The 25,627-nt window shown below is 39.7% G+C and overlaps 4 protein-coding genes and 1 non-coding gene across 5 annotated transcripts in view; 1 reads left to right on the plus strand and 4 right to left on the minus strand.

Annotated features, from left to right (window-relative positions):
• Positions 1-22,578, minus strand: part of LOC126802114 (uncharacterized) — an 81,826-nt gene extending 59,248 nt beyond the window's left edge. The window contains exon 1 of the mRNA XM_050529668.1: positions 22,569-22,578. The gene's annotated coding sequence lies outside the window, so the exon portion shown is untranslated. The remainder of the gene's footprint in view (positions 1-22,568) is intronic.
• LOC126802126 (ubiquitin-60S ribosomal protein L40) lies at positions 351-1,803 on the plus strand. The gene is made up of 5 exons (XM_050529681.1): positions 351-513; positions 613-699; positions 960-1,062; positions 1,370-1,436; positions 1,527-1,803. The coding sequence occupies exons 1-5, from the start codon at positions 411-413 to the stop codon at positions 1,551-1,553; spliced, it is 387 nt and encodes a 128-aa protein (XP_050385638.1). The 5' UTR covers positions 351-410; the 3' UTR covers positions 1,554-1,803.
• LOC126802117 (pyridoxal reductase, chloroplastic) lies at positions 3,515-5,478 on the minus strand. The gene is made up of 7 exons (XM_050529670.1): positions 5,104-5,478; positions 4,941-5,028; positions 4,738-4,861; positions 4,561-4,662; positions 4,300-4,451; positions 4,128-4,221; positions 3,515-4,022 (listed from the first exon to the last, which is right to left on the minus strand). The coding sequence occupies exons 1-7, from the start codon at positions 5,444-5,446 to the stop codon at positions 3,837-3,839; spliced, it is 1,089 nt and encodes a 362-aa protein (XP_050385627.1). The 5' UTR covers positions 5,447-5,478; the 3' UTR covers positions 3,515-3,836.
• TRNAL-UAG (transfer RNA leucine (anticodon UAG)) lies at positions 5,596-5,675 on the minus strand. Its single transcript has one exon. It is a non-coding gene; the product is annotated as a tRNA-Leu (tRNA).
• On the minus strand, positions 6,169-7,294 carry LOC126802124 (homeobox-leucine zipper protein ATHB-12-like). Its single transcript, XM_050529678.1, has 2 exons — positions 6,949-7,294; positions 6,169-6,859 (listed from the first exon to the last, which is right to left on the minus strand). The coding sequence occupies exons 1-2, from the start codon at positions 7,282-7,284 to the stop codon at positions 6,554-6,556; spliced, it is 642 nt and encodes a 213-aa protein (XP_050385635.1). The 5' UTR covers positions 7,285-7,294; the 3' UTR covers positions 6,169-6,553.
• Positions 22,579-25,627: the final 3,049 nt, after the last annotated feature.

The raw sequence follows: 25,627 nt of genomic DNA on the forward strand, positions 1-25,627 counted from the left end.
TGCAGAATCACGATCGACATGTTTGACAGAATGTGGTTCGTCAGATAGAACGAATTTCATGTGTCGCATTACGCATTTTCTAAATGGCAGAACGTATTTTATGCTACGCGCTCAAAATGTGCTTCCTTGCGGTATATATTATCAAAAATAAAATAAATTTACGATGAATTGGTCCCACAACCCAATTCCTAAAACTCGTCCACATGCACTTTTGTTTGGGCTTTTGATACGAGCCTTCTAGAGTTCAAGGCTTTTAACCCGTTTGTCAAACTAACAAAAAAAAGCCCATATTTCACTCCAATCCGCAAAACCCTAATCTCTCAATCGTATATAAACAACAAACTCCGAAGCCCGAAAGAGAGTTTAGCCGCAGAGAGAAAGAGAGAGAGGGTAACACAGAGCCGGAGAAGATGCAGATCTTTGTGAAAACCCTAACCGGGAAGACCATCACCCTCGAGGTCGAGTCCAGCGACACCATCGACAACGTCAAGGCCAAGATCCAGGACAAGGAAGGTAAATCTTTCGCAGTAATTTCTCACTCTGTGTAATTTACTTACTCGCCGGAGCTGTACTGTAAATTTTGAGCTTAATTGAGTTTTTCCGTTTGCTTAGGTATCCCGCCGGACCAGCAGAGGCTCATTTTCGCCGGAAAGCAGCTCGAGGACGGCCGTACTCTCGCTGATTACAACATCCAGAAGGGTTAGTCTTCGATTACAATAAGCTTTGCGCTTTGAATTTGCGTTGAATTTGATTGAGAAGTTGTTGAGTTATATATTTAGTTTTTATTGGAATAGGTTGTAATCAAATGCAAATGAAGTTTTACGCAATCGATTAATTAAGTAGTGAGTTAAGAAATCTAGGTTTAGTGTCTAGAGGAAGAGCTTGTTGCAATCTGTTGATTGGTTGTGGTACATTGTATTATTTGTTGGTTCATTGAATTGGTGTATTGTTTGTCGCAGAATCAACTCTGCATTTGGTTCTGAGGCTTCGAGGTGGTATTATTGAGCCTTCTCTCATGGCATTGGCTAGGAAGTACAACCAAGAGAAGATGATCTGCCGCAAGTGAGTTTCCATTTAACTTAACGCTTGGAAAAGAAATTTGGTTGGTGTTTGTTAAAATGAATGTTTTAAAATGAAACAGGACCTTTGGTCTGGTCACATATGCTACTTTGCTGTTTGAACTGAAAATGTGATTGCTTCTGTTGAGTTGAAGTTCTGAAATTTCTGTGTATATTATCAATCTACTGGCTTTTGCACTAGAGTATTCTTGAAACAATTGAATGTTGACATTAAATTCTCATTCTTGACTCCTGTCGTGTAATGATGTAATGCGCTGTGGGTTGATTGTAAAAAATTTATGCGTGTACAGGTGCTATGCACGCCTTCACCCCCGTGCTGTCAACTGCAGGAAGAAGAAGTGTGGACACAGCAACCAGGTATTTCATATGTAGATTGGTGCCTTGTTTGATCTTTTAATTTTGGTGCTGTTCAGCTCTCTAATTGGTCATATTTTTGTTTCAATGCAGCTGAGGCCAAAGAAGAAGATTAAGTAGACATTGAATTGCACGTGTGGAATACAGCCTCTGGAAGAACTGGATACATTATGTTTGCTGTTAGAATCTGTAGTAACATCAATGTGTTTGAACTTCAATCCTTTTGGACGACTAGTTTCATATGTTTGCTCTATCTTGATGTCTGAACCTTATTTCATGTAATGGCAACTTTGCAAGCTTTTCTATTTTGACATGACCGATGTTTCTTTAGTTTTTGCTTTCCAAAAATTCCCACAAATTTTGGAGTGAATTCTATGCATTGACAGTATGTAGAGAATGAGAAGTAGAGAGCCACCATCTTCCCATCAAGTTTAGAGATATGCATCTTCTTCCCCCAAATGCAAAGCCCCATGAATAAGAGACCAGGACATTGACTTGCTCACACCCTTGATGCATAGACTCTTCAGTGCATAAGTTAGGTACAAGGGCCATGTGAATGTGTTTCTGTGCAATTTCCCAGACACTGTACCAACACCATTTGTGCTCTTCATATTTCTCAAGAGACGATGCTTGAATGCAAAAAAAGAACTGAAAATTTGTTAACACATTTGGGTATATATGGCTATCTGCCTATCTCATTAGTTGACCCATACAGAAACTTCAAATAATTCTTCCAAGAGTCGAACTAGTAGACTAGTAGTGTCCTCGTATAATTCAGTAGCTTCATGTAACTGCCATTGAATAATTTCACATGGAATAACAACCATGGCATCTACGGAATTAAATTGATACTCATTTGGCTTCAGTCTTCAAGAAATTTACAGACTCCTGGAACTTACCATAAGATTCTCAAACCAAAGATGAACATACTACCCAAACTTTGGAGGAAACTACAATGTAAGGAAGATAAAAATGAAAGATAGAAGTCTGATAATTTTCATAGACACTAGAAATGAATAACAGTAATTAATCGATGCCAGTCTTCCTTCGCCACGCTCTAGCCTTGTCTGAATCCGAGATGGGGCAATTCGAACCGTGATTACGGCCACATTGCATGCAAACCATCGAAAAATGATATTCATATATTCGTCCACTTGTTCATATTCCCCACTAAAATCTGTGCACCAAGAAAAAGGAAAAAGAAAAGAAAAAAAAAGTCAAAACAGAACCGGATGGAATTGAATGGTAACCAAAGAAAAAAATAATGATGATGAAATGTATGTTTTATAAGAGACCATAAAGACTCAATCAAATGAATTCAGTCAGAAACATCAAAGTTAACCCAAGAACAGTTAGAAACTTAATACACATGATCGGTACAGAGGACAAATCTGAATATTCATACACCAAAATGAGCAACTTGATCGGTTATAAACAACTATATCGCTCAATTCATTCATTTATTCATATGCAGTACTATGATGCAAAGAATTAAAGCAATAATTAATTCGCAGGATGAAAAGAAATTCCAAAAATAAAATTTAATTCAAGACATACATCTAAGTTCACGCAGTCGCTCATTTATTCATATGCAAATACTATGCTGCAAAGAATTAAAGAAAAAATTTTGTTTATATTTCTCAAAATAAACACAAAACCAAAGAGCCTAATTAGGGGGGTTTTCGTTTCATCATCCACCACTAATAGAGCAATGAGAAGCTCTCTCCCTCAACCCTAGCCTCCCCAGCTTTCAAATATGGCGGCCTCATCTGGTCTCCGCTATCAGCCATGTTCTGGTGGAAACATGTTACTCTAGTAGCCATTCTTCTGTCGGAGCTCTTTAGCCGCGTCTAGGCAATACGTCTTGCATGTGATCTCCACTGCCACATTGAGGGCAGAAGATCAACTCAAAGTAACCACGACTACTCCCAGGTAAAATAGGAGTCCAAACAATCCCATCTGGTACAGGTTCGGATTCATGATGCGAATCAGGATCTACCACTGGACCTTAAAGTTCATCATACTCTTCTTCATCATTTCTTCGAACGGGAGTTTTGCATCTTCGGTAGTCAAATGGAGGCCAGCTAATTGAGACTCTGACCACGCCAGCTTCGGCTTCTTTGGCCGGATCCTGGTCCAGTGGTGACGAGAGAAAATAAACCCAAATGTTTTTATCAGAGCGAAACTGGTGGTGTTGGACTGTTGGGTGTTTCTATTGAGATCTCCAAAACATTTGAAATGCTTAAACTACTCATGTATACAAGCATCTTCTATTCTTCTTAAGCACATTAATCTTGTTTTTTGCCAACAAATGTTGCTTGTGTGCAAAATTAATTGACAAGAATTCAGTGAATCAGTGCCCCATTTGGAAATTGCACTACACTGTTATCAGTACACTGTATTTCACTTTGTTTGGAAAACGTTTTGGATCATCTTTCGGGGTGATTCACGTGCTGCATTCTCCAATTGAAGAAGCTCCTGTGAGCTAAGGCGCCAACCTAGTGCACCCAAGTTTTCTTCTACTTGTTTCACAGTCTTGACTCCTGGTATGGGTATGGTTCCCTTTGAAATGCACCAATTTATCGCAACCTGAAACCAAATGAATTACTTGGGTGTTAGGCTTCTTAGTTATACAAGGTCTGTCTGTAGAGAACGTGTTGTCAAAGGGTATAAGAACTTAAGCAGTATAATTACTTGTGGTATAGTTTTATTCCTTTTCTGTGCAATATCTTTAAGTGATCTTAGCAAAGGCTCCAGTCCTGGTAGGATTTGCTTGAACAGGATCCCCCTGCAGAGTTGAAGTTACCCTGTAAACAAACTAAGCTAACAATGTAGTGATACAAGGGTAGATGAAGAAACCATGTACCGAGGGCCGTTTGGAAGATTTGAGGGTGTATATTTCCCAGTAAGCATTCCAAGTCCTAAAGGACTATAAGCAATCAAGCGGATACCCAGTGAATCACATATATTCTTGATCTCCAACTGATCATCACCAACGCTTAACAAAGAAAATTGCACCTAGGATCACTCTTAAAATATAAGATCAACAGTTTCAGTGAGTGCACGGCAATGTGCAATACGATTTTTTCTACTATAGCAGTAGTTAGTAACTTCGTAATCCTAATACCTGAGCTGAGCATAAGGGGACTCCTCTAGCATTGAGGTAATCATAAATCTTTAGTAGCTGCTTTGGTCCATAGTTGCTGACCCCAACTGCTTGAACTAAACCCTGCATGGTACTTATCGCTATGAGTATATAGCCATTCTCAAATAACACACAGAATGAAATGCCATAAGGGCTTACCTTGTCATACATTGCCACTAAACCATCCCAAAGAGCTCGTTCTTGCAAAGGAGCATAGTTAGCAGTGGACCAATGTAACTGTCCTATTCCTATTTGATCAATCTGCATTCTATCTAGCGACGCACTGAAATATCCATAGTAAGCGACTCGTACTATGTTTTGTATACAACACAAATAAAATGCACAATGGGAAGAGTTCATACTTGCAAGCATTCACAAATTGGCCTGGTGTTAGTCGCCAAGGGTATGCTGCAAACTTTGTAGCAATGACAATGTCCTTCCGCCTTTGCCCTGATCACAAATCATCTCTATCAGACATTTTTCATGATAAACCATCTACGCATTAGATAAAAAGCATGAGCATACCTTGAAAATCTTTGATGAACTTTCCGAGTAGCTTTTCACTCTTTCCATTCAACCTTCCGGTTCCATAAGAATCTGCTGTGTCGAAAAGGTTGATGCCATTGTCCACTGCAATATTGAAGACCTGTTGAAGCTCACTGTCCATTGACTCCTGGTAACCCCAGAGAAGCTGGTTGCCCCAAGCCCAAGTTCCAAACCCCATTGGAGACACACTGAGAGGGCCCACCTTGATCTTTTGCCATGGCCAAAAGAGAGGTAGCTTGAGGGGTTTGAAGGGTAGAGAAGGGAGAGAAGTCTCAGTTGAACAGGTGAAATAGGAGGTAGCTTTTAAGGTTAAGCAAGCCATTAGATTTGATGCTTGCAAGAATCAGAAACTTTGGGAAGGAGTGTGTGCAATGTTTATGTATGTGGTCAGAAATCGGATGGAGTGAGAAAGATAACAACAATTTACATAGAAAAAAAAACAGATGGAAAAAAAATTAAACAATCAGATTATGACAGCTGTGGGATTTGAACCCACGCCCTTTCGGACCAGAGCCTAAATCTGGCGCCTTAGACCACTCGGCCAAACTGTCTTGTTGCTACACTAGTCCAAGAGAGTTGTTAATGACCCTGAGAGTTTTGGGTAAAAAATTAGTACAAGTTTAATTCGATCGATCTCCTAAGAAATTTGGTGTAAAATTTTGGGATCACTGATCGTTTTGAGAAGATCGATACTGTGATGATGATTCTGGTTGGAAGTGTGAACTGTCTATATAGAAGAGAGGGTGGTGAAGAATATCTATGTTGATAGTTTTGGTGAGTGATCTATTCAATTTCTTTGAAGTTATTATCTAGATTGAGCATAAGCTGATTACTTGTGCATATTCAAAGGGAACAAGAACATGAATCACCACGTTAAAATATATATGGTGGGAGGCCTAATTACCTTCCGGCGCAGAAGGCAGAAAGTTCAATGGAAGGTGGTAGATCAGAATTTACTGAAGTTGGATGCAACATGTGAGGTTCTAAGTTTTAATGTTCTTACCTTTTTATTGGTAAATACATTTGTGGAAGTTCATGAGATGGAAAGAATTTCAGTACAATTTTATTTCATGCAATTGTTGCAGTCCACATTACATGCTTCATGTCCTGGATCACAATCAATCTGACAAACACATTTACATACATATATAGTTACATATAGTACTCGTTGATAAACAAATAAGCACATTCTTGCATCGAGATCATTCTCTGTGTTTTCTGGACTCAAAGTAGCTAGTCTGTCTTTGTCGCCAAATCATCAGAAACTATCAAGTCTGTCTACCTTAGATTAGGATATGCTTGGTACGTAGTTAAGCCATACATGATCCACATATACATAAAAATGATCACTCATGCTTGGTTTGAAGGACTCAAAACATGAGAAAAAAATCTCCAAACCAAATAATATCCATATCCAAGCTCCAGCCTTTCAGTCAACCCAGAAATTTAGCCACTGTGAAGTAGCACTACTGCTATGCAACATACCACCTGAATCAAATCTAAGCCAATCTTCAGGTGACACTGCAGCTTCTACTTGACAAATGTTCATAAGCTGCTCATGACCTTCATCCCCAATATCATTACTTGCAATTTTCTTTTGTGACTGTAAGTGACTTGGCTTTACTTCTGTAGTCTCACAATTCCCATCTTTGCTACTTGAGCCTTCCAACTCTTTACCGTCTGTGTCTGCATCGCGAGCTTTTGGTTTTCCCATAAGATCATTTAGCTTCTCCAACTGTTTGAAATCAAAGCAAACTAGATATTAGAAGTTAGAACTATATGTATCCATTCTGAATGCTACAAACGTTGATGAAAGGTAGTTACCTGTATAAGCAATGATTGCTTTTCTTCCTTCAAGGACTCAAACTTAGATGCTAACAAATCATACTCATTTCGAAGAGTCCTGAAGTCCTGCTCGATTTGCTTCGACTTCCATCTAGCTCTTCTGTTCTGAAACCATATCGCAACCTGGCGCGGCTGCAGCCCCAGCTCTCTTGCTACCTGCATCTTCCTTCTTGGCTCTAGCTTTGAATCTTCTTCGAATATCGACTCCAGCAACTTGATCTGCTCATCGCTAAACCTCCTACTATTTTGGCTCTTGTTGTTCTTCTTCCTTTTTGCACTAGAATGCGTCTCCAGGCTTTCTGATTCCCTCTCCATTATTGAGGTGAATGTGCTTTGGAATCCTGGCAATGATGTTAGCTTGTCGAATATATAGTTAGAAATTGAAACCAAGTAACGCGGTTGCTTTCTTGTAATTGGAACTATTGATTGATGGAGTGCCTTAACCAATGGTGTTAGCAAACGTAAGCCACCTAATGATCTCTGCATTTCATTCATGCCTTGTGGACCTCTGTTTCTTATCTTGTTTCCTTCCCTATTTCTTCACTAGAATTCAACGAAGTGTTGCTTTCATCGAGTTCCCATCTTTAGAAATACTCTCCAGGCAATGACGTACATGCAAGCTCACCTTTTTGGTGTTTGAGAAGGTATACCTATACGTATACACGACACTGCAGTGTCTGAATAGAAGAAACTTGCACTAGATTGCTAAGATATATATTAGGTGTCAAAAACATGCATGACATGATGCCTATTTCCTTTTGTGATTTTTTGACAATGGCAACAGAAACACCCGGCTAGCTAGCTGCAGTTGATGCTTTCTTGAGGGGCATGCATTACTGATGTTATAACATGTTCATATGGACATCAAGAACCCAAAGCTTCATTTCCGTACATACGAGAACTTGGACAGGAGAATAATTGTGATGCTACTATTTTTTCAGAAGTTACATTCAACAGGTTTTAAATTCCGAGTATATACCGTAGCATGGTAGAAGTCGTAGAACTATTGATATTTTGGCTCGTATAATTTGTCAACTTATGTGGAATTGATGGTCACAGTTTTGGCATAGGATTGTAGTACAGATTGGAAGACGATGACTCACTTATAACGATAGATATTTGTTAAACATATGTGGGCGCCTAATAGAGCCAAATGGAGAGGTCGAAACGTCGTAGTGTTGTGTTACATCAAAGGAGAAAACAAATGAAGAAAGCTTAGCAAGCTATAATTGGCATTGAAAGCCAATGATACCAGTGGGGCTTTTGTACCAAGTGTGGCTATGTTCTTTGCCTTTGCCATGTCTGTCCTTCTCAGTCAATAAGTTTTTGTGTCAATTGTTAGGTCCAGTGCTTTTTCTGGGTTAGTGTTTTGTTAACTGTTATCGTCTCATTTACTTAGTTGGTGCAGTGTTGTCTCCAACCTCTACAAGACGTGCTATATCGCTCACCGTATATACATGAATGTTAGCATTGAAAGAATGAGAGATCGAAGCTGGAAGTGAAGGGTTAGAGCCACACTTGCACGCCACGGTAGCCCTTATCGTTTAACAAATCTGTCAAGAAAGAAAGAGCAGTAGCATTTTCCTTGAGGTTCCCAAAAGCACTTTCTGTATGGAGTTTCGAATTGAAATGACTATATTGAAAGTGATTTCTAGACGTTCTACGTGAGAGTTAGTGGATCCAAAGGTTTCAGCTTGTTAAAGAAGCTGGGAAAAGTGACATTTTTGTCTGATACAAAAAATGTAAGAGAAGTGACCAAAACTAAGAGTACTCAACAAATCGATCATGATTATGATCAAACTCTTTCAGAGAGATGTAGCATAACATTTCTAAAGCTCAAGCTCCTTCAATGTGTTCGATCAGGATGTTGAGGCCTCTCTATAATTCTTCTACAAAGAAACGATTACATTATGTTTTGACAGTACGTAGTCTGATATTTGATCACAGGTTCACGTTCGACTAATCGAAGCTTTTGACATGTTGGGACAGAATCAGAAATGATTGTTCAAGTCCTGGGTACTTGGCCTTCTTTCGTGTGATGATGGGATAAGCATCCACTCCTCACCAAACTTATTCTATGAAAAAGACTCCGTGGTTTGTCTTAAACGACCATTATTATGATTGGTAGGAAGCATTTCTTTTCGTTGGGGGTAAGTATGGAGTCTGGATAGGATAATCGAAACCTTGAGAACCTTCTTAGAACTGTTCTAACTTGTCAAATTCCTCATCTCATCTTAATTTGTTTCTTTGGCCTTGGCAGTTCAGGTGATTTGCAAGGACACGTTTTGCCCAAGTATCACGGCCTAGTGGTCCGTATTTGCCCAAAGACTAATGGCTAATGGTAAGCTTGTATGGCCTATGAGTGGAAAGACTAAAAGAAAGGTTTTCTATCTTCACTGCCTATCCACGACGGCTACTGCTGCTGGAGCGACCCCTATTCACTATTGAATAATCTCAATTATTTATCATCATTTCGTATAAACTGGTGTAAGTCATGTCCTAATTAGAATAGAATTGTAAATCTATAATATATATGAAATCTTTGATTCATAGGGATATTTGTTGCTGAAATTATTGTATGCACGGCGTGTATAATATACGATTAGCAATTGAAAATAGTTTATATTCAAGACTCATCATGTATTTATATAATTTCCTCTAATCTATCTCGTTCAAATTATATGTGAAAATGCACACCATGCACCGAATATACTGAATCATTATCGATAGTGGAATCATAATCATAAACCCAACATCATATATGAGAGATAAATCTGAAATAACAACCAAATAAAAGAAGCCGTCAAACCCTAGAAAGCCAAAGCCATGAACCCGCAAATCATCATTGGATCCTCACCGGATTATCCTCTTAGACCTGCCAAGAGGGCTTATGTTGGAAATATATTGGCTTAGATTTGGGTCATTAGGAATTCCACATTGGAACATGTGAAGAGTCATCCTTGGGTTATAAAAATTGCTATCACACACACTAATGCCGAGGTCTTTTGTTGAAAATCTCATACCCGAACTCCACCAGGTGGCTAAAGTAAGGGGAGTATCGGTATAATTGGACCTCTGTGTGTAGGATTGTTGGTCGCTTCTGCACAACAATTGGTATTAGAGCCTACGTTACACTTGTGACTTGGTGTCTCGTACGATCAAATTTGGTGGAGCTCCCAGTTGGATTAGGGTCACAAGATTTGGACTTAGATCGATACTTGTGGTTAGGTGGAGCTATTCAGATCGTGAGACAGTTTATGATGACTCAAATCACGTCAAGGTGGAGATTGTTGGAAATAAATTGGTTTAAATTTGAGCAATTAGGAATCTCACATTGGAAAAAGGCGAAGAGTCATCCTTGAGTTATAAGGATTGCTATCACACACATTAATATCGAGGTCTTTTGTGGAAACCTCATACTCAAACTTCATTGAGTGGCTAAAGTGGGAGGGGGGAGTATCAGTATTATTAGACCGTGTGTGTGAGATTTTTTGTCGCTTCCGCACAACAGCTGCAGCCTGGTCCTCACCACCGTGCTTGGAGTACTGGGTTCAGGGGTCGAAAGAGAAGCGGCCACCCTATTCACCCGTGATGATATTACGTCCCTTATATATGGGGAGACAAAGAACCACCTAAATTAACAGAAAGACTACTAGACATCGATGACCTTCTACCAAATCCCTATTGATGTTCAATGGGTATAGTGCTACTGGATACTAATAAACCTCTTCCACCATGTTATGATTGGGCATGTGGATTCTGCCCTGCTCACCGTCAAAATGTTGTTGTTGAAAAGGCTTGCCTTTTCTGTAATGGACCTTCCAGTTATCACTGGACTCATGAATGCCCAGAAAAGGGCACTGAAGAGTACGAGAGGTTTCTTGCCGAACTCTGAGGAGCCATTCTTCTCTTGAGCCCTCGATGAGGATGCAGTAGCGTTTTGTGTATGACTCGTGTTTTTAGAGCAAATGCACAGCGTCCCTTCTTAGACGTCCATGACCAAGCAATATGGCAAAATGAAAAAAAGAACTGATGCACTGCAATTTTATTGCCCGACTTGTGGGAAGCCTGATCAGGCCCGCACGCAGGTTTTGGACGCCTTAGTCGGGCAGAGGACACATGTTGCACAATTATTTGCTGAGGTAAGCTTGATATACATAATTAATATTTGTTTAATTACTACTTTTGATGGGAATTACAATTATTTTTGTCGTTATGGGTGGATGAGAAAACTTGGAGCACGGGAAAAGCCTAACTCTTGCCAGTGACTTTTAACTGTTCCGCTGCATTTGCTCTTACCGTCCTATTTGCATCCCTCTATGATGTTAACAATCTTAATAAAGATCTTCTGGGTGCTGGGAACTTGGTTATATTCTTGTGTTTAGGTTGAAAACCTATCGTTATTTTACTTGTGTGTATTATGACATTACACAATGTGTTGTGGCGTGGATTGTGTGTATTATGACATTGTGTTAATGACTTAATGTAATATGTGTTGTGGCGTGGATTGTGTTACCTTGTTGAATGACCATATTTTCTGGAGCCTCTTGAGCGGCAAATCCTCTTACTTTTTTTATTTTACACACACAATTTTAGTCCGCTTGTTTCGTATTCAAAAACAGAGAATATCGGTTCGTTCTGATGCGGAGAAGAAGAAGGGAATACATGGCTTCCCTTTTGTTGAAAGTGTGCAGGTGTTCTTATTTAAGCTGGAGGAGTCTAATCCTTGATTTGGGGATTGAGCAGGGGTTTTGAGTTTTGAATGTGGGAGTGTGTTAAGAGTTTTAAGAATTTTTCTTTTGCCACAGTTTGGGTCGAATATTGATGATCTGGATCGGTACCAATCTGGCATGGGGGTCATGATAAATTGTATAGCCCATTGAATTACATGGAATATTTATCGATACACCCTCGTGTGTCTACACCAACATTTTAAAATGGAACTCCATGTAGGTCTCCTCTTCAAGACTTCAACACACTTGCTCTCTATTTATCAAAAACTGCTTTATATTTGTGTCAAAATTTGTTGTAGGTTCTGTTGGGTAAAATTGTGCACGTAGTGAACTAAAATGTCACCCAACATAATTTCACTCATATTCATATAGTGAATAGAGTTTTAATTATTTCGGGTTCGACCCATTTAAGACAAAATGTGTCTCTTAATTACAATCTCTTGTTTGTAGGGAAATACCATTTGATTCCATTTATGACGAAACCAAATATATGAGATATGTGTTTATTTGTTTTTGCGGTTGCACCCGGAAATTTGAATGGGTTGCCTACGTACCCTGGGAGAGGGATCAAGTCACTCGTAGTTCAAGAATTACAATGCGTGAATGACACATTGAAAGGCTATGATTTTGGAATGAGATTTGTGTTTGGGACCAATTTGGTGTAAGTGAACCAAAGATTGAATTTTGTGTTTGGGATATGGGTTTAAAGCCCATGGATTTGATTTGGATTTGATTTGTGATTTGGGAGTGGATATGATTTTCTGGTGTTTGAAGAATGTGACTACAGTCAGTGATTCATTTGAGACTAGCCGAATTTAACTGGTGGTGTTAGAGATTCTGTTTGGGCGAATTTGACTGGTGGTCAGGGATTCTATTTGGACATGTGGTTGCATCTAGTGGGTCGATACATACCCTTTGCGGGATCAAACCGACCGTAGTTCATAGAAGTCTGTTTGGATTTAGGAGCGAATTTGACTGTGGTCAGGGATTCTGTTTGGACATGTGGTTGCATCTAGTGGCCGCTAGATTGCCTATGTACCATTTGCAGGATCAAACCGACCGTAGTTCATTAAGATTTTTTGGTTTTGTACCGATATTTGAGCTTGACGGATATATGGAAAACTTGAATCCGTTAAGCGTATTTCATTTAGACACCCAATTTGGTACTGTGTCTGCCGGGTTTTGCAACGGGCCTCGAAATTTAGTGACAGCTTGAAGTTGTGTTGGGCTTTACAACGGGCCTTGAAACATGGGCATTACATTGCTTCACTTTGACTTTGACGTTGTCGACGTTTTGAGCTCAGTTTTCAGGTGAGGCCAGAAACTCTTCATAGCTTGTATTTTAATATTTGCACATGTAAACAGAACTCTAGCAATCAAGCTCCAGTGACCATATTTACATATGGATTGTATTCCATGTACATGCATGTGGCTTTGAACTTATTGCCAAGTTTTGAACATTTCATCTTGAGAGAGCCACGTAGCTTTGTGGTTGATTATCACATATCAATTGACGGCTTAGTATGTATCTTTTAAGCTGCTGTTCTTATTGCTTTGTGCTTCTTTGTCATTTAATTGACGGCTTGAACAGAGGCCTCGTCCACTGCAAAGTTTAGAGTGATAACTCTAAGAGGTGTGTGTGGTGTCAATTGTAGACTTGCAGTGCCTTTAAGAGGTAGAACCTCATGAGGAAGTTTGCAACCATAAACGATATGCAGACCTGCCACCACACTGATTTCTTTTTTGAGTGCACCGTTTAACACCGCTTCAGCAAGCTTTAATTATGTATAATTGTCTTGACACCTCCTCCGCCGCTTCATTTAAACGAACTGAGGCAAAGTTCAACTACTCATATGTCTTGTTTCTTTCACAGTTGTATTGCCATGTGACTGATTTATATTTGGTGACACAAAGCATTTCATCCACCGTAAAAACTGTGTGACAATTTGAAAAGGTGTTTGTTGTTGTCGAGAAGGCGCCAATCGCAAACTTTGCTTTCTTGCATACTTGTATGCGTTTGATTTCTTCGACTTGCAGAAGCCTTGCAAACACTAAACATCACACAAGAAGGTGGGAGCAATTTGGTATCATAACATGGAACATTTGTAGAGCTGCGTTTTAGTTCTCGTGAATTCAAGACAAATGCATCAGGGCTCTTTAGAAACGAAGAGACGTTATTGTGGCTGTGAATGAGGGCTTGGGGGTGACTTTGTGTCTTTTCCCAAAAGCCATTGATCATTAGTAGAGACTAAGGCCGAGAGTGAAGATGGCTGAGAGCATGATATGAAATAAACAACTTCTTGTCTACGCCATAAAAGAAACCATCAGTAATTTCAAACAATATAATCAATCAAGGTTTTATACCTATGATTTGTTGCCGCGAATGTGTGAAGTCTCTCCTTTTTCCGCCGACTCTTGCTCGTCGATGTTGTAGAGCTTCCGCCGTCTCTTTCTCTCTCTGACTCTCCCTGACTCTCTATTTTTCTCTTCACCGTGCCTTCTCTTTTTCTCCTCGTTTCTGATTGATTGGCTTGTATATATAGTGGAGTGAGGATGAGATATACTCGACTCCACTTCCCATTTGAATTTGAAATATTTTGATATTCAACTTAACCGAGTTTGTTGGCCTCGGTGATGCATCCTTATGAAATCGATGTGGTGGGATTTGAATTGATGATATATATAGCTATCTTAGCCTTGACCATTATCATAGTTGAAAAGTCCAACCCATTAATCTTGAAGTTCCTCCTCTCCAATTGACCATGCATCCATGCATTTAGATCATTTTGAATTTGGAATTATGGTACATATCCAGCTAGCTATTTTCTCTCCAATTTGATCGACAAGCATGTGTTACACGATCTTTGCTTGTTCTTCTGTTAGACATAAGGAAATTGAACTTTTAAATTTTTTCATTTCAACAGGTTTTGTGGTTTTTTTTTTGCACTCGATCGTCAATTTCTTTATTTGCATTTTCTCTATAATGTTAGTGAGAGCTCACCTACGAAATATTTCGACCACCGTACCCTAAAGTTATATCATCTGGTGGCCAGCTTTTACTTTTGACAGGAACATGTAGTGTAAAAACTTCACCGAGTCTTTCAGAATCTCTCTGTAATAATGCTACATGAGTCTCAATGTAATAGAAAACCCTATCACATTGACGAAGCAACAATAGTTGAAGGTTGAAAGTTGAAATTTAGAGTTCAGTTAATGGTTGTACACCTATGAGAGACCATTACTATGATATCAATTACCCTCATGATTTCACAATCTCACATATCCAGTATAATACATCACAATAGTACACACTTTAATCATCATATTTATCAGAATGACATCAAAGGAATTAGAAGATGATTAGTCATGATTACAAAACGATCAAGATCCGACGGTAGACGTTGACCTGATGATTAAAAATTAACCATATGAGTGAGTGCCCTAGACTAAGCGAAAGACAAAGGTAGCCCAACCAAACCCTACAGCTGGTTCCAGAAACCAACACGATCGACCACCGCCGGCCCCATGCAGCATCTAACCCTTGATTTCTCACAGAACCAGAGGATCGATATGATTGTATTCATAATTAATCATCTATCTAAATATGACGTACGATCGAAACTAGCTACCACAGAACCCTAATTCCCTCCTACCCTATTAATTTCATCGACAGATTCTCTCTTATATTTGGTTTTTTTAACTAAGAAGATCGAAGAATCGATTGAGCTGCAGAGATCGGAATCAATTCTGGCTGGGCGGGAGATATATAATACAAAGGAAGCATGTTCTTTAAGGGGAATGTTGTCTGGCACGAGGCCACCAACTTTGGCAGGGGAGAGATGTATTATTTGATGCTCAAATTTGCATTTGTATATGTATATATGTTTGTGTTCTCGGACCAGGCTTCATTCCCCTCAATTTCTGCTTCAGTTTCATCAGTAGCTTCAGATTTCGACAGTTCGAGTCACCGATTAGATCTACTTCTTCATTCAGGTGGGTGACTTCTTTCGATTGATCTTGAATAATTTCACATTAGTTTCTTACATATATTTGTACTAATCGGATCTCCTCCCAGATTTGTGTACTGATGAAAGCCTATAACTGACTGATGTTATTACCGGCCAGCTAATCTCCTTTTGACTTGCACACGATTATGTATATATGTTTTCTCTCATTTTGGATGCAAGTTTTCTGGAGTCTTTCACTTTTAATTTAATCTGTCATAACTCCGTTCCTCCCTCTATAGTTTGCCAAGAGCAATCAGATTGGGTCTTCATGAACTTCGAAGGAAACTATAGAGGAACATGGATTTCTTTCCCTTAAATTAAATAATGGTTTTGCATTACTTGCTGCTATATATATATATTAATAAGCGTGGTCTGGAGTTGCAGAGCTGTAACAGTTTGATCTTTCCCATATTTCAGCTTTACTAACTAGCTAATGTTCTTGATCAAAGAGTATATAGCCCATTATATAACTATACTTGATAGAGTGATAGATGTAGTGTACGTAGTGGAAAACTAGCCAAGCATATATGGAATTAGCTTAAAGATGGAGCTAGTCTGATAGATCAGATAAGAGTGCAGACAGGTATTCTCCGGATTGATTCTCTTTTCCTAATTTGATGATCTTTTTCATACAGAGCTTTTGCAAAAGAGGAACCTTTCTTTCATCTTTTGGAAATCTTTGTCGTCATTTTAATTTTTTTTTCGTTTCTGCCCATCTATACCAATTAAAGAATCGATCTATCTTCTCTATCATATGTGATCATGTATGCCAAATATCTTGGAGGAGTATTGCTTATGGCTCGGCTATGTTCAGAAAAGGTATTAAATGGCGCATTAGTGATGGTAGAAAGGTTTTTTTCTGGACTGATATTTGAGTGAGTTCTAGCCCTCTAATTAATCATGTTTTGCATTCTACTGATGTTAATATTCATGCCCATGTTTGTGAGTTTTGGAATACTCAAGGGTGGAATATTGATCTTCTTTCTTCCTTTTGTGCCTGACATGGTGGTTAACCAAATTATTAATACTCCTACTGGCTTTTTTGGTTGTGGAGAAGACTATTATCTGGAGATGTACTTCTAATGGTAATTTTTCAGTTAGCTCTGCCTATTTACTGGATTTTGATGTCTCTAATGATTTGAATCCTTTATGGAAAAGAATGTGGAAACTGAACATCTCTCTCAAGTTAAAAACTTTTGTTTGGACTATGATTCATAAAAAATTTCTATGTAATGTTCAAAGAGCCAGGAGAAATTTAACTAATATCAAGACTTGTCCTCTTTGCAATTTGGCTGATGAGACCATTATGCACATGCTTAGAGATTGTCCCAATGTGAAGCACATATGAGGTTTGTTTCTCACTCCTAGATCTCTTCTAAATTCTTTTTCTTTAGAGTGAGATAACTGGTTGAGAGCTCAACTGAACGGTCACTTATTAGTTAAGAATAATATCAATTGGTCTTGTTGTTTTGTATTCATTTGTTAGTATATTTAGAAGTGGAGAAATAAGCAGGTGTTTAACTTGAATTTCAGTTTCCTCTGTCCCCTAAAGACATTATATGAAATGCAATTGAGGAACGAACTAGTGCCAATCTGAAGCAAAATGTTGATTCTATTTACAATTATAATTTTTTTCCCTAGAAAAAGCCTTATTCTGGTTTTCATAAGTTGAACATTGATGGCACTAGAAGTTCCTCTTATGGTATAATCGGAGCTGGTGGTGTTATCAGATATGATAATGGATGTTGGCTATATGGTTTTCAGATTAATTTTGGTAAAGAGGAAATTCTTGATGCTGAAGCTTGGGGTCTCTTCTATGGCCTTAAAATGGCTTTTATTCTTCATAATTCTAAGCTTGGATTGAGTCTGACTCTGCAGTTCTTGTTCATCTTATGCATAATCTTATTTTCACTGTTCATCCTCTTAGTTCTTTGATACAAGGCTACCACAATTTTATAAGCAACATGAATTCTTCATCTCTGTGTCATATCTTTAGAGAAGCCAACATAACAACTGATTCTCTTGCCAATAATAATATTATGCATGATAAAGGCCTGATGCAATTTGACTTCCCCAATCCATGCTTCTCAGTTCTATTTGGATGATCTTGTGGTTGTGACTAGGACTAGAAAAGTCTGTTCTTCTAATATTTCTTAATTTGTTTTTGTTTTGGTTCTTTTGAGCATCGTTTGTAACAAAAAAAAATATCCAGACGGCCGGCCAGTTATTGTCCTCTTGAAGCCATATCATATTCTCGTACGTATTATCCATTTTGGAGTTTAATTTGGAGATCGGACCTAGATCACATAGTATATCAGCACATAATAGATAGTACGTTTGCATCAACTTGATTAGAGGACATAATATATTTTGACAAAATCAACAGTTACATATATATACCACATTAAAACTTTTGTGGCCTTGTCAGATTATGGTTCACTTTGACACCCTACCATGCATATAGAAATTATCCTCTTTGTAAATTAAGATGGTTTTGACTGTTCGGGACTTCTGGCTATCAAACTTCGCTAGAAATTTTGGTGCTTCATGGTGCATATTATTCGACACGAGATATGTAGCAAACTAGCAATTATTGATTACATATGCAACTTGTTACTGTGGTTTCGTTCATGAAAACGTACTGTGGAACTTTATATATAGTTACTGATCGAGAGTCTGAGACCCTCCCATAAAATTAGGGCATAATATATCCAATAGTATATATTGATAAGAATTCATGAATTCTAACTTTTCTATGCGTTCGTCAACTTCAATTTTTGTCCTAAGCATTATCGGAATAGTGCATTCCATTCCCATGGCTGGGCTGCAACATTTGATGCGACTGCTGAGTTACCTCGAACTATCTAACGCGTACGTGAGTACTCCTGATTACATGCTTTTTCTCAACTATTTTCATATTTAGAATCTCATATTTGGTATTCCTTTTTACAAATCCCACTCCCCCTAATGAGCATCTTTGGAATAAAAATGTGCACTATGAAAATGGTGTGATTTGCTCAATTCATCCATTTACCATATACAATATGCATGTACGTGTTGTTGGAGAGGAGAGATCTCACATCTAAGAAGTGACAAAGAAAATCAAGCTTATAAGTGGGTGGATAATAACCAATTGTACCGAGGCCTTTTGTGATTAAAACCCAACACCTGTGAGGTGGCTAAGTTGGGACAATATCGGTACAGTTGGTCCACGGGCCACGTTTATCGCTGTTTAACATGGTATCAGAGCGGGTCCCTCTCCAGTCGCGCCTCCAATCTTTTGTGGGCCCGAGTTGGGTGCCACTTTGTCATGCCATCGGAGGATTTCCGATTGGATGACCACTAAGTGTCGTTGGTTACTGGACCTTAATTTCTTTCATCCCAGTATGTGGGATGTTAATCTGTCACGTGCAGACCTAAAAATTAGGTTGCACGTGAGGGGGCGTGTTGGAGAGGAGAGATCCCACATCTAAGAAGTGACAAAGAAAATCAAGCTTATAAGTGGGTGGATAATAACCAATTGTACCGAGGCCTTTTGTGATTAAAACCCAACACCTGTGAGGTGGCTAAGTTGGGACAATATCGGTACAGTTGGTCCACGGGCCACGGTTGTCGCTGTTTAACACGTGTACATCTACAACATTTACTGGAGGGTCTTGAGGGATTGATGTTTTTTTCGGTGCTGCTTTTCGATAGAATACCTGTACATTTTATTAACCAAAAAAAATACATGTACATTTTGCTGAGTTCATATACAATATACATTGGGACTCTAGATAAGCATATTGCAGACGTCCATAGTTTGTTGTTAAACTTGTAGTGGGTAGCAGGTGTGCTATGTGCACGCGAACAAAAATTAAACGAAATAATATTTAGTTTCCATTCCATATGGGACGGAAAGTGATCAAACCTCGAAATCTATGTCTTATATGTTTCATTGCCGTGGCCGGCCGGCCACCAATCAAGTTGAAATTGATTTTCATATATTTCCAGAAAATTCGATGAATAAAGTTCGTCATCTAGCCAAAATCAAGTACTCGATCTAATACTCGACTGGATCGGCATTACTCTGGTCGCAACACCATCTTTGGTCTTGCTGCGTATTTAGATGTAGTTTAGTTTAGGATAGATTATATCAGGGAGGTTGGAGTTCAAGTTCTACATGAACCGACCGTAGTTACTTTCATGTTTTCATTTTAGTTTTATAAATGCAATAGTCCCCGTTGATTATAACGACCACAGCTGCCAGTTATTGGTGAGTTTCATGTTGATTCTTAGCTTGTTTCATATTGTAACGACCCTAAAATTCCGAGCTTCAAAACTCAAAATCTTAAAATCGTTAAACACAAAATAATCTCAATGAAATCGAAATCATTTTAATGTCGCAGCGGATCACATCTGAGTTTAAAATATAACTCAGTCAAGCCGATTATTACAAACCCAAATGATAATTCAACATATAACAAATGGAATTGTATAATCCTCACAACAACCTCACAAATAAAATCACACCAAATCTCACACAAAATCCACGCTGGAACATCACCACGACTGGATGCGATCGACTTCGAGTCTTCGGAGTCGTCACTCAATCACCACTACTCAGCACCTGCGGAAGTATCACCTACACCATTGAAATTGGTGCACCGGGATTGCAACACAAACCCGGTAAGCTTTACAGCTCGTATGAGTAAAATATGAAAATAACTCTCGTCTCATAAAAGGCACAACTCCACATCAACACAGTATAATGAAAATCATGAGAAAACGAGCAACCCATCTGGTTACTCTAATACTTTCACAAAATGGTAACTAATGAGCGCTGGTACACATCTGTTACCCCTCACTTAGTATACCGCTGATGTTGGGTAACCACCCGCCACCCAACATCCAAAACAAGCTGAGTACCCATGATCAGATAACCACCCGTTACCTCATGCAGTACTATGGCAGACAGACTAGAGCTCTAACTGTATCGTAACTTTCGCCCGGCCAAAGGCTAGGTTCCGACTTGCCTCACATGTACAATAATCTCACATCATATTGTACCACACATCACGTCCGAAGACAAATCACAATATTTCACATTTTCCGTGATAAAATCACGTACAATAATCACACATCATATTGTACGTTTTAAAACTTTCACGATATATCCACAATAAAAATCATAACAGTATATTACATAGCAAACTATATATATATTCGTATTTATTTACCATTTATACAATATATACATAGTCCACTATATCCTATACATGTCATATTTCATAAACACCTGAAAAATTACGTACGATAATCTCACATCATATCGTACCATTAAAATCACACATGCACAATTTTTCTGTCACCGAAATGACTATTTTTAATGAATTAATAACAGTATGTAATTTAATGAACTATATATATATATATATGTATTTATTACCATTATACTATATATATACGTAGTCCACTAAGTTATATACATGTTGTAATTCATTAAATAAACACACTTGTAAAATGTTGAATCACCACGAGGGTAGATTCGTAATTCAGTGAGATTTTACTCACCTTATTGACTTGAGCGTAATTCCTCAATTTCCGATAATAATCCCTTTCCTCGATTTAGCGATCACCTTAAAAAGATAAAACAAGAATTTAGAATCGTTTCGTAAACCTTTAAATGCCAAAACAGTAATATACGGTACTGTTCAGCAATTTGGTTATACGAAGTTACTGTTCACTGTTCACTATTCACGGTTACTGTACAATACTCCATTAATACGTATTTCTGTACGTATAAATATTTAATACGTATTTCTGTACGTATAAATATTAAATACGTATTTCTGTACGTATAAATATTAAATACGTATTTTCTGTACGTATAAATATTAATACGTATTTCTATACGTATAAATATTAATACGTATTTCTGTACGTATAAATATTAATACGTATTTCTGTACGTATAAATATTAATACGTATTTCTGTACGTATACGTACGATTTAATGTAAATACAAATTCAGTAAATAAAATTTACTAAATTACCCTTTTTACAATTTACTTTTTACATTTACTGAAAGTAAATTATAATTACATTTACCGTAGGTAAAACTTAATTACATTTACCGCAGTAAATAAAAATTACATTTACGTTTACCGTACACAGTAAATTACCAAAATACCCCTTCATTCAAAACTAATTACACCGCCTCGTATGGCGGCGCGTGTGGCACACGCGCCACCTCCGGCCGGCAGCGCGTGGGGCCCACGCGCCGAGCCCAAAACCGGCGCGTGTGGCGCCACCACCACCCCAAAACCGTCCTCCTTCCTCCCCTCTTCCTCCCTCCGCTCCTAAGCAGCCCTTACACCACCCCACGCCTCCCCACGCGCCGCCTCTAGGCGGCGGTATCTCCTCTCCTCTTCCTCCTCCAATCCCCCACCAAAACACCACAAATCGATCCACAATTACAACAACAACATCACAATGACCAATCCTAGCTAAACCTCACCTTGATTCGAACCTTTGGATTGTCAAATCGACGTTGATGAGCTTGAGGTGCCGGCGGCCTTGCAGTTGAGAAGCGGCGGTGCTTGTCGCGGTTTCCAATAGCCGATTGTGTCACCGGAGGCACTAGGGGTGAGGAGAGATGATGGTGATGCAGCTCAAGTCTTGGTCTCACCGGTGGAGTGTTTTGGGCGACTGTGAATCGCGCGGTTTCGGTGAGAGGGAGAGGATGAGGTGACAGTGAGAGGGAGATGGAAAAGAGCGATCGGTGAGGGGGAGAGGGGGAGCGATCGGTGAGGGGGAGAGGGGGAGCGATCGGTGAGGGCGAGAGGGATCCGAGTGAGGGAGAGAGAGAGAAGGTCGGGAGAGTGAGAGAGAAGAGAGAAAGGGAGAGCGGCGGAATGAGAGAGAAGGGAGAGAAAGGGTTTCTGATTATGGAAACCCTAATCCCATAATTATCTATTTATACTAGTTTCCAAATCGGAAACTAACTTCCGACGTTAATAACTTTTACTTCCGACGTCCGATTCGAACGCGTCACATATACACGAACTCGTATCGACGAGCTCTACAACTTCCGTGAAGAAAGTTTTCACAACCGAGCGACGAAATGAAAGTTGATAAATTCGTTCGGAAACGTAACGTTTTCTTATTAAACGTTCTCGGAACGCTTCCGTTTCCGTTTCGTAACGATTGCTAACAACTCAAATTCGATTTAAAAACAAACTTCACAACTCAATAGAATTTAATTAAATTCAAATATTGTTTGAAAACGTGGGTTATTACAATCTACCCCCCTTAAAGGAATTTCGTCCCGAAATTCGAGTTCACTCAACAAACAACTGTGGATATCTGGTCATCATGTCCGACTCTAGCTCCCATGATGCATCACCCTCATCATGGTGACTCCACAACACTTTGACTAGCCCAACTTCTCTTCTCCGAAGCTTCTTTGTGGATCTATCCAGGATACGAACCGGTTCGACCACAAATGTAGCATTTTCCTTCACCTCAATGGTGCTATGATCAATCACATGTGACTCATCTGGTACATACTTCCTTAACATGGAAATGTGGAAGACATTGTGAACACCCGACATACTAGTAGGCAAGGCTAGGCGATATGCTAGTTCGCCCACCTTCTCAAGTATCTCAAAAGGCCCAACATACCTCGGTGCCAATTTTCCCTTCTTGCCGAATCTCACTACGCCCCTCATAGGTGAAACTTTCAAGAACACATGATCACCAATCTCGAACTCCACATGTCTCCTCTTCAGGTCTGCATAGCTCTTCTGTCTACTCTGAGCGGTCCGGATTCTGTCTCGAATGATCGAGATCTTCTCCGTGGTTTCCTGAACCACCTCTGGACCCATCAGTGCCTCATCACCAACTTCGGCCCAACAGATCGGAGATCGACATGGTCTACCATAAAGTGCCTCATAAGGTGCCATGCCGATGCTAGAATGGTAGCTGTTGTTGTAGGCAAACTCAATCAATCTCAAATGATCTTCCCAGCTACCCTTGAAATCCAACACACATGCTCTCAACATGTCCTCCATCACCTGATTCACCCTCTCCGTCTGTCCATCCGTCTGAGGGTGAAAAGCTGTACTCATATCCAAGGTAGTGCCCATCGCCTTCTGCAAACCACCCCAGAACTTCGAAGTGAAACGTGCATCTCTATCGGAAACAATAGAAACTGGAGCACCATGAAGTCTCACTACCTCATCCACATATAGTTTCCCAAGCACGTCCACTGAGTACTTCATCGACACTGGGAGAAAATGAGCCGACTTCGTCAATCGGTCGACAATTACCCATATGGCATCGTGACCCTTCCTCGATCTAGGCAACCCGGTCACAAAATCCATAGATATCTGCTCCCACTTCCAAAGAGGAATAGTCAGTGGTTTCAACATGCCAGCTGGTCGTTGATGTTCTGCTTTCACTTGCTGACATGTAAGGCACTTCGATACAAACTCTGCTACATCTTTCTTCATACCGTTCCACCAGAATTGTCTGCATAGGTCCTTGTACATCTTGGTGTTCCCTGGATGGACGGTATAGCGTGAACGATGTGCCGTACGAAGAACTTCCTCCCGAAGATCATCACAATCTGGGACACACAACCTTGCCCCAAACCTCAACCCTCCATCGGGTCCAACTCTCCACTCAGAAGGACACTCATCAAGCGTATCAACTACAAGATCCGCCAACTTGGCTCGTGAGTGTCTATCCTGCGCCTGACCCTGTATGATCCTCGTGATCAATGTGGGTTGCACTGTGACACTACCAAGAAAGACCCTTGGTTCTCCTCCCGATGGTACCAAATCAAACTCTGATGCAGCTTCTAGCATGAACCATTCCTGGACCATAAGAGAAGCTACCACACCTCTCGGTTTCCTGCTCAAGGCATCCGCCACCACATTTGCCTTCCCCGGGTGGTACTCTAATGTGAAGTCATAGTCCTTGAGGAGTTCCATCCACCTCCTCTGCCTCATATTCAGCTCCTTTTGTGAGAATAAGTACTTCAAACTCTTATGATCTGAGAAGAGTTGAAATTTCTCCCCATACAAGTAATGTCTCCAAATCTTCAGTGCAAATACTACTGCCGCCAGCTCTAGGTCGTGTGTCGGATAATTCTTCTCATGAATCTTCAACTGTCTCGAGCCATATGCAACAACTCCTCCATTCTGCATCAACACACAACCCAAACCTTGGAGCGAAGCATCACTGTAAATGACATAGCCACCACCACTAGAGGGAATCGTCAACACTGGAGCTGTGGTCAGTCTAGTCTTTAGCTTGCTGAATGCTTCCTCACATGCATCCGTCCACACGAACGGAGTATCTTTCTTGGTCAACTTGGTCAATGAAGATGCGATACTAGAAAACCCCTCGATAAACCTCCTGTAGTAACCTGCCAACCCGAGGAAACTACGTATCTCTGTAGGGTTCTTTGGACGACTCCAATTCTTCACTGCCTCTACCTTTGCTGGGTCCACTAGTACTCCATCTTTTGAGACAACATGACCAAGGAATTTGACCTCTTCTTTCCAGAACTCACACTTCTCTAGCTTGGCATACAGTCTCGCCTCCTTCAAGGTCTGCAACACTGTTCTCAGATGCACCACATGTTCTTCTTGTGTCTTGGAGTATATCAGAATGTCATCCACAAACACCACTACGAACTCATCCAAGTATGGACTAAATACTTGGTTCATCAAACTCATGAAGACAGCTGGTGCATTCGTTAGACCAAATGGCATGACAACAAACTCATAATGTCCATACCGGGTCCTGAAGGCTGTCTTCGATATATCTTCTTCCTTCACTCTGAGTTGATGATAACCGGATCTCAAATCAATCTTTGAGAACACTGTAGCACCTTTGAGCTGATCGAACAAGTCATCAATCCTAGGT

This window comes from Argentina anserina, chromosome 7 (assembly GCF_933775445.1).
Source record: "Argentina anserina chromosome 7, drPotAnse1.1, whole genome shotgun sequence".
NCBI lineage: Eukaryota > Viridiplantae > Streptophyta > Magnoliopsida > Rosales > Rosaceae > Argentina > Argentina anserina.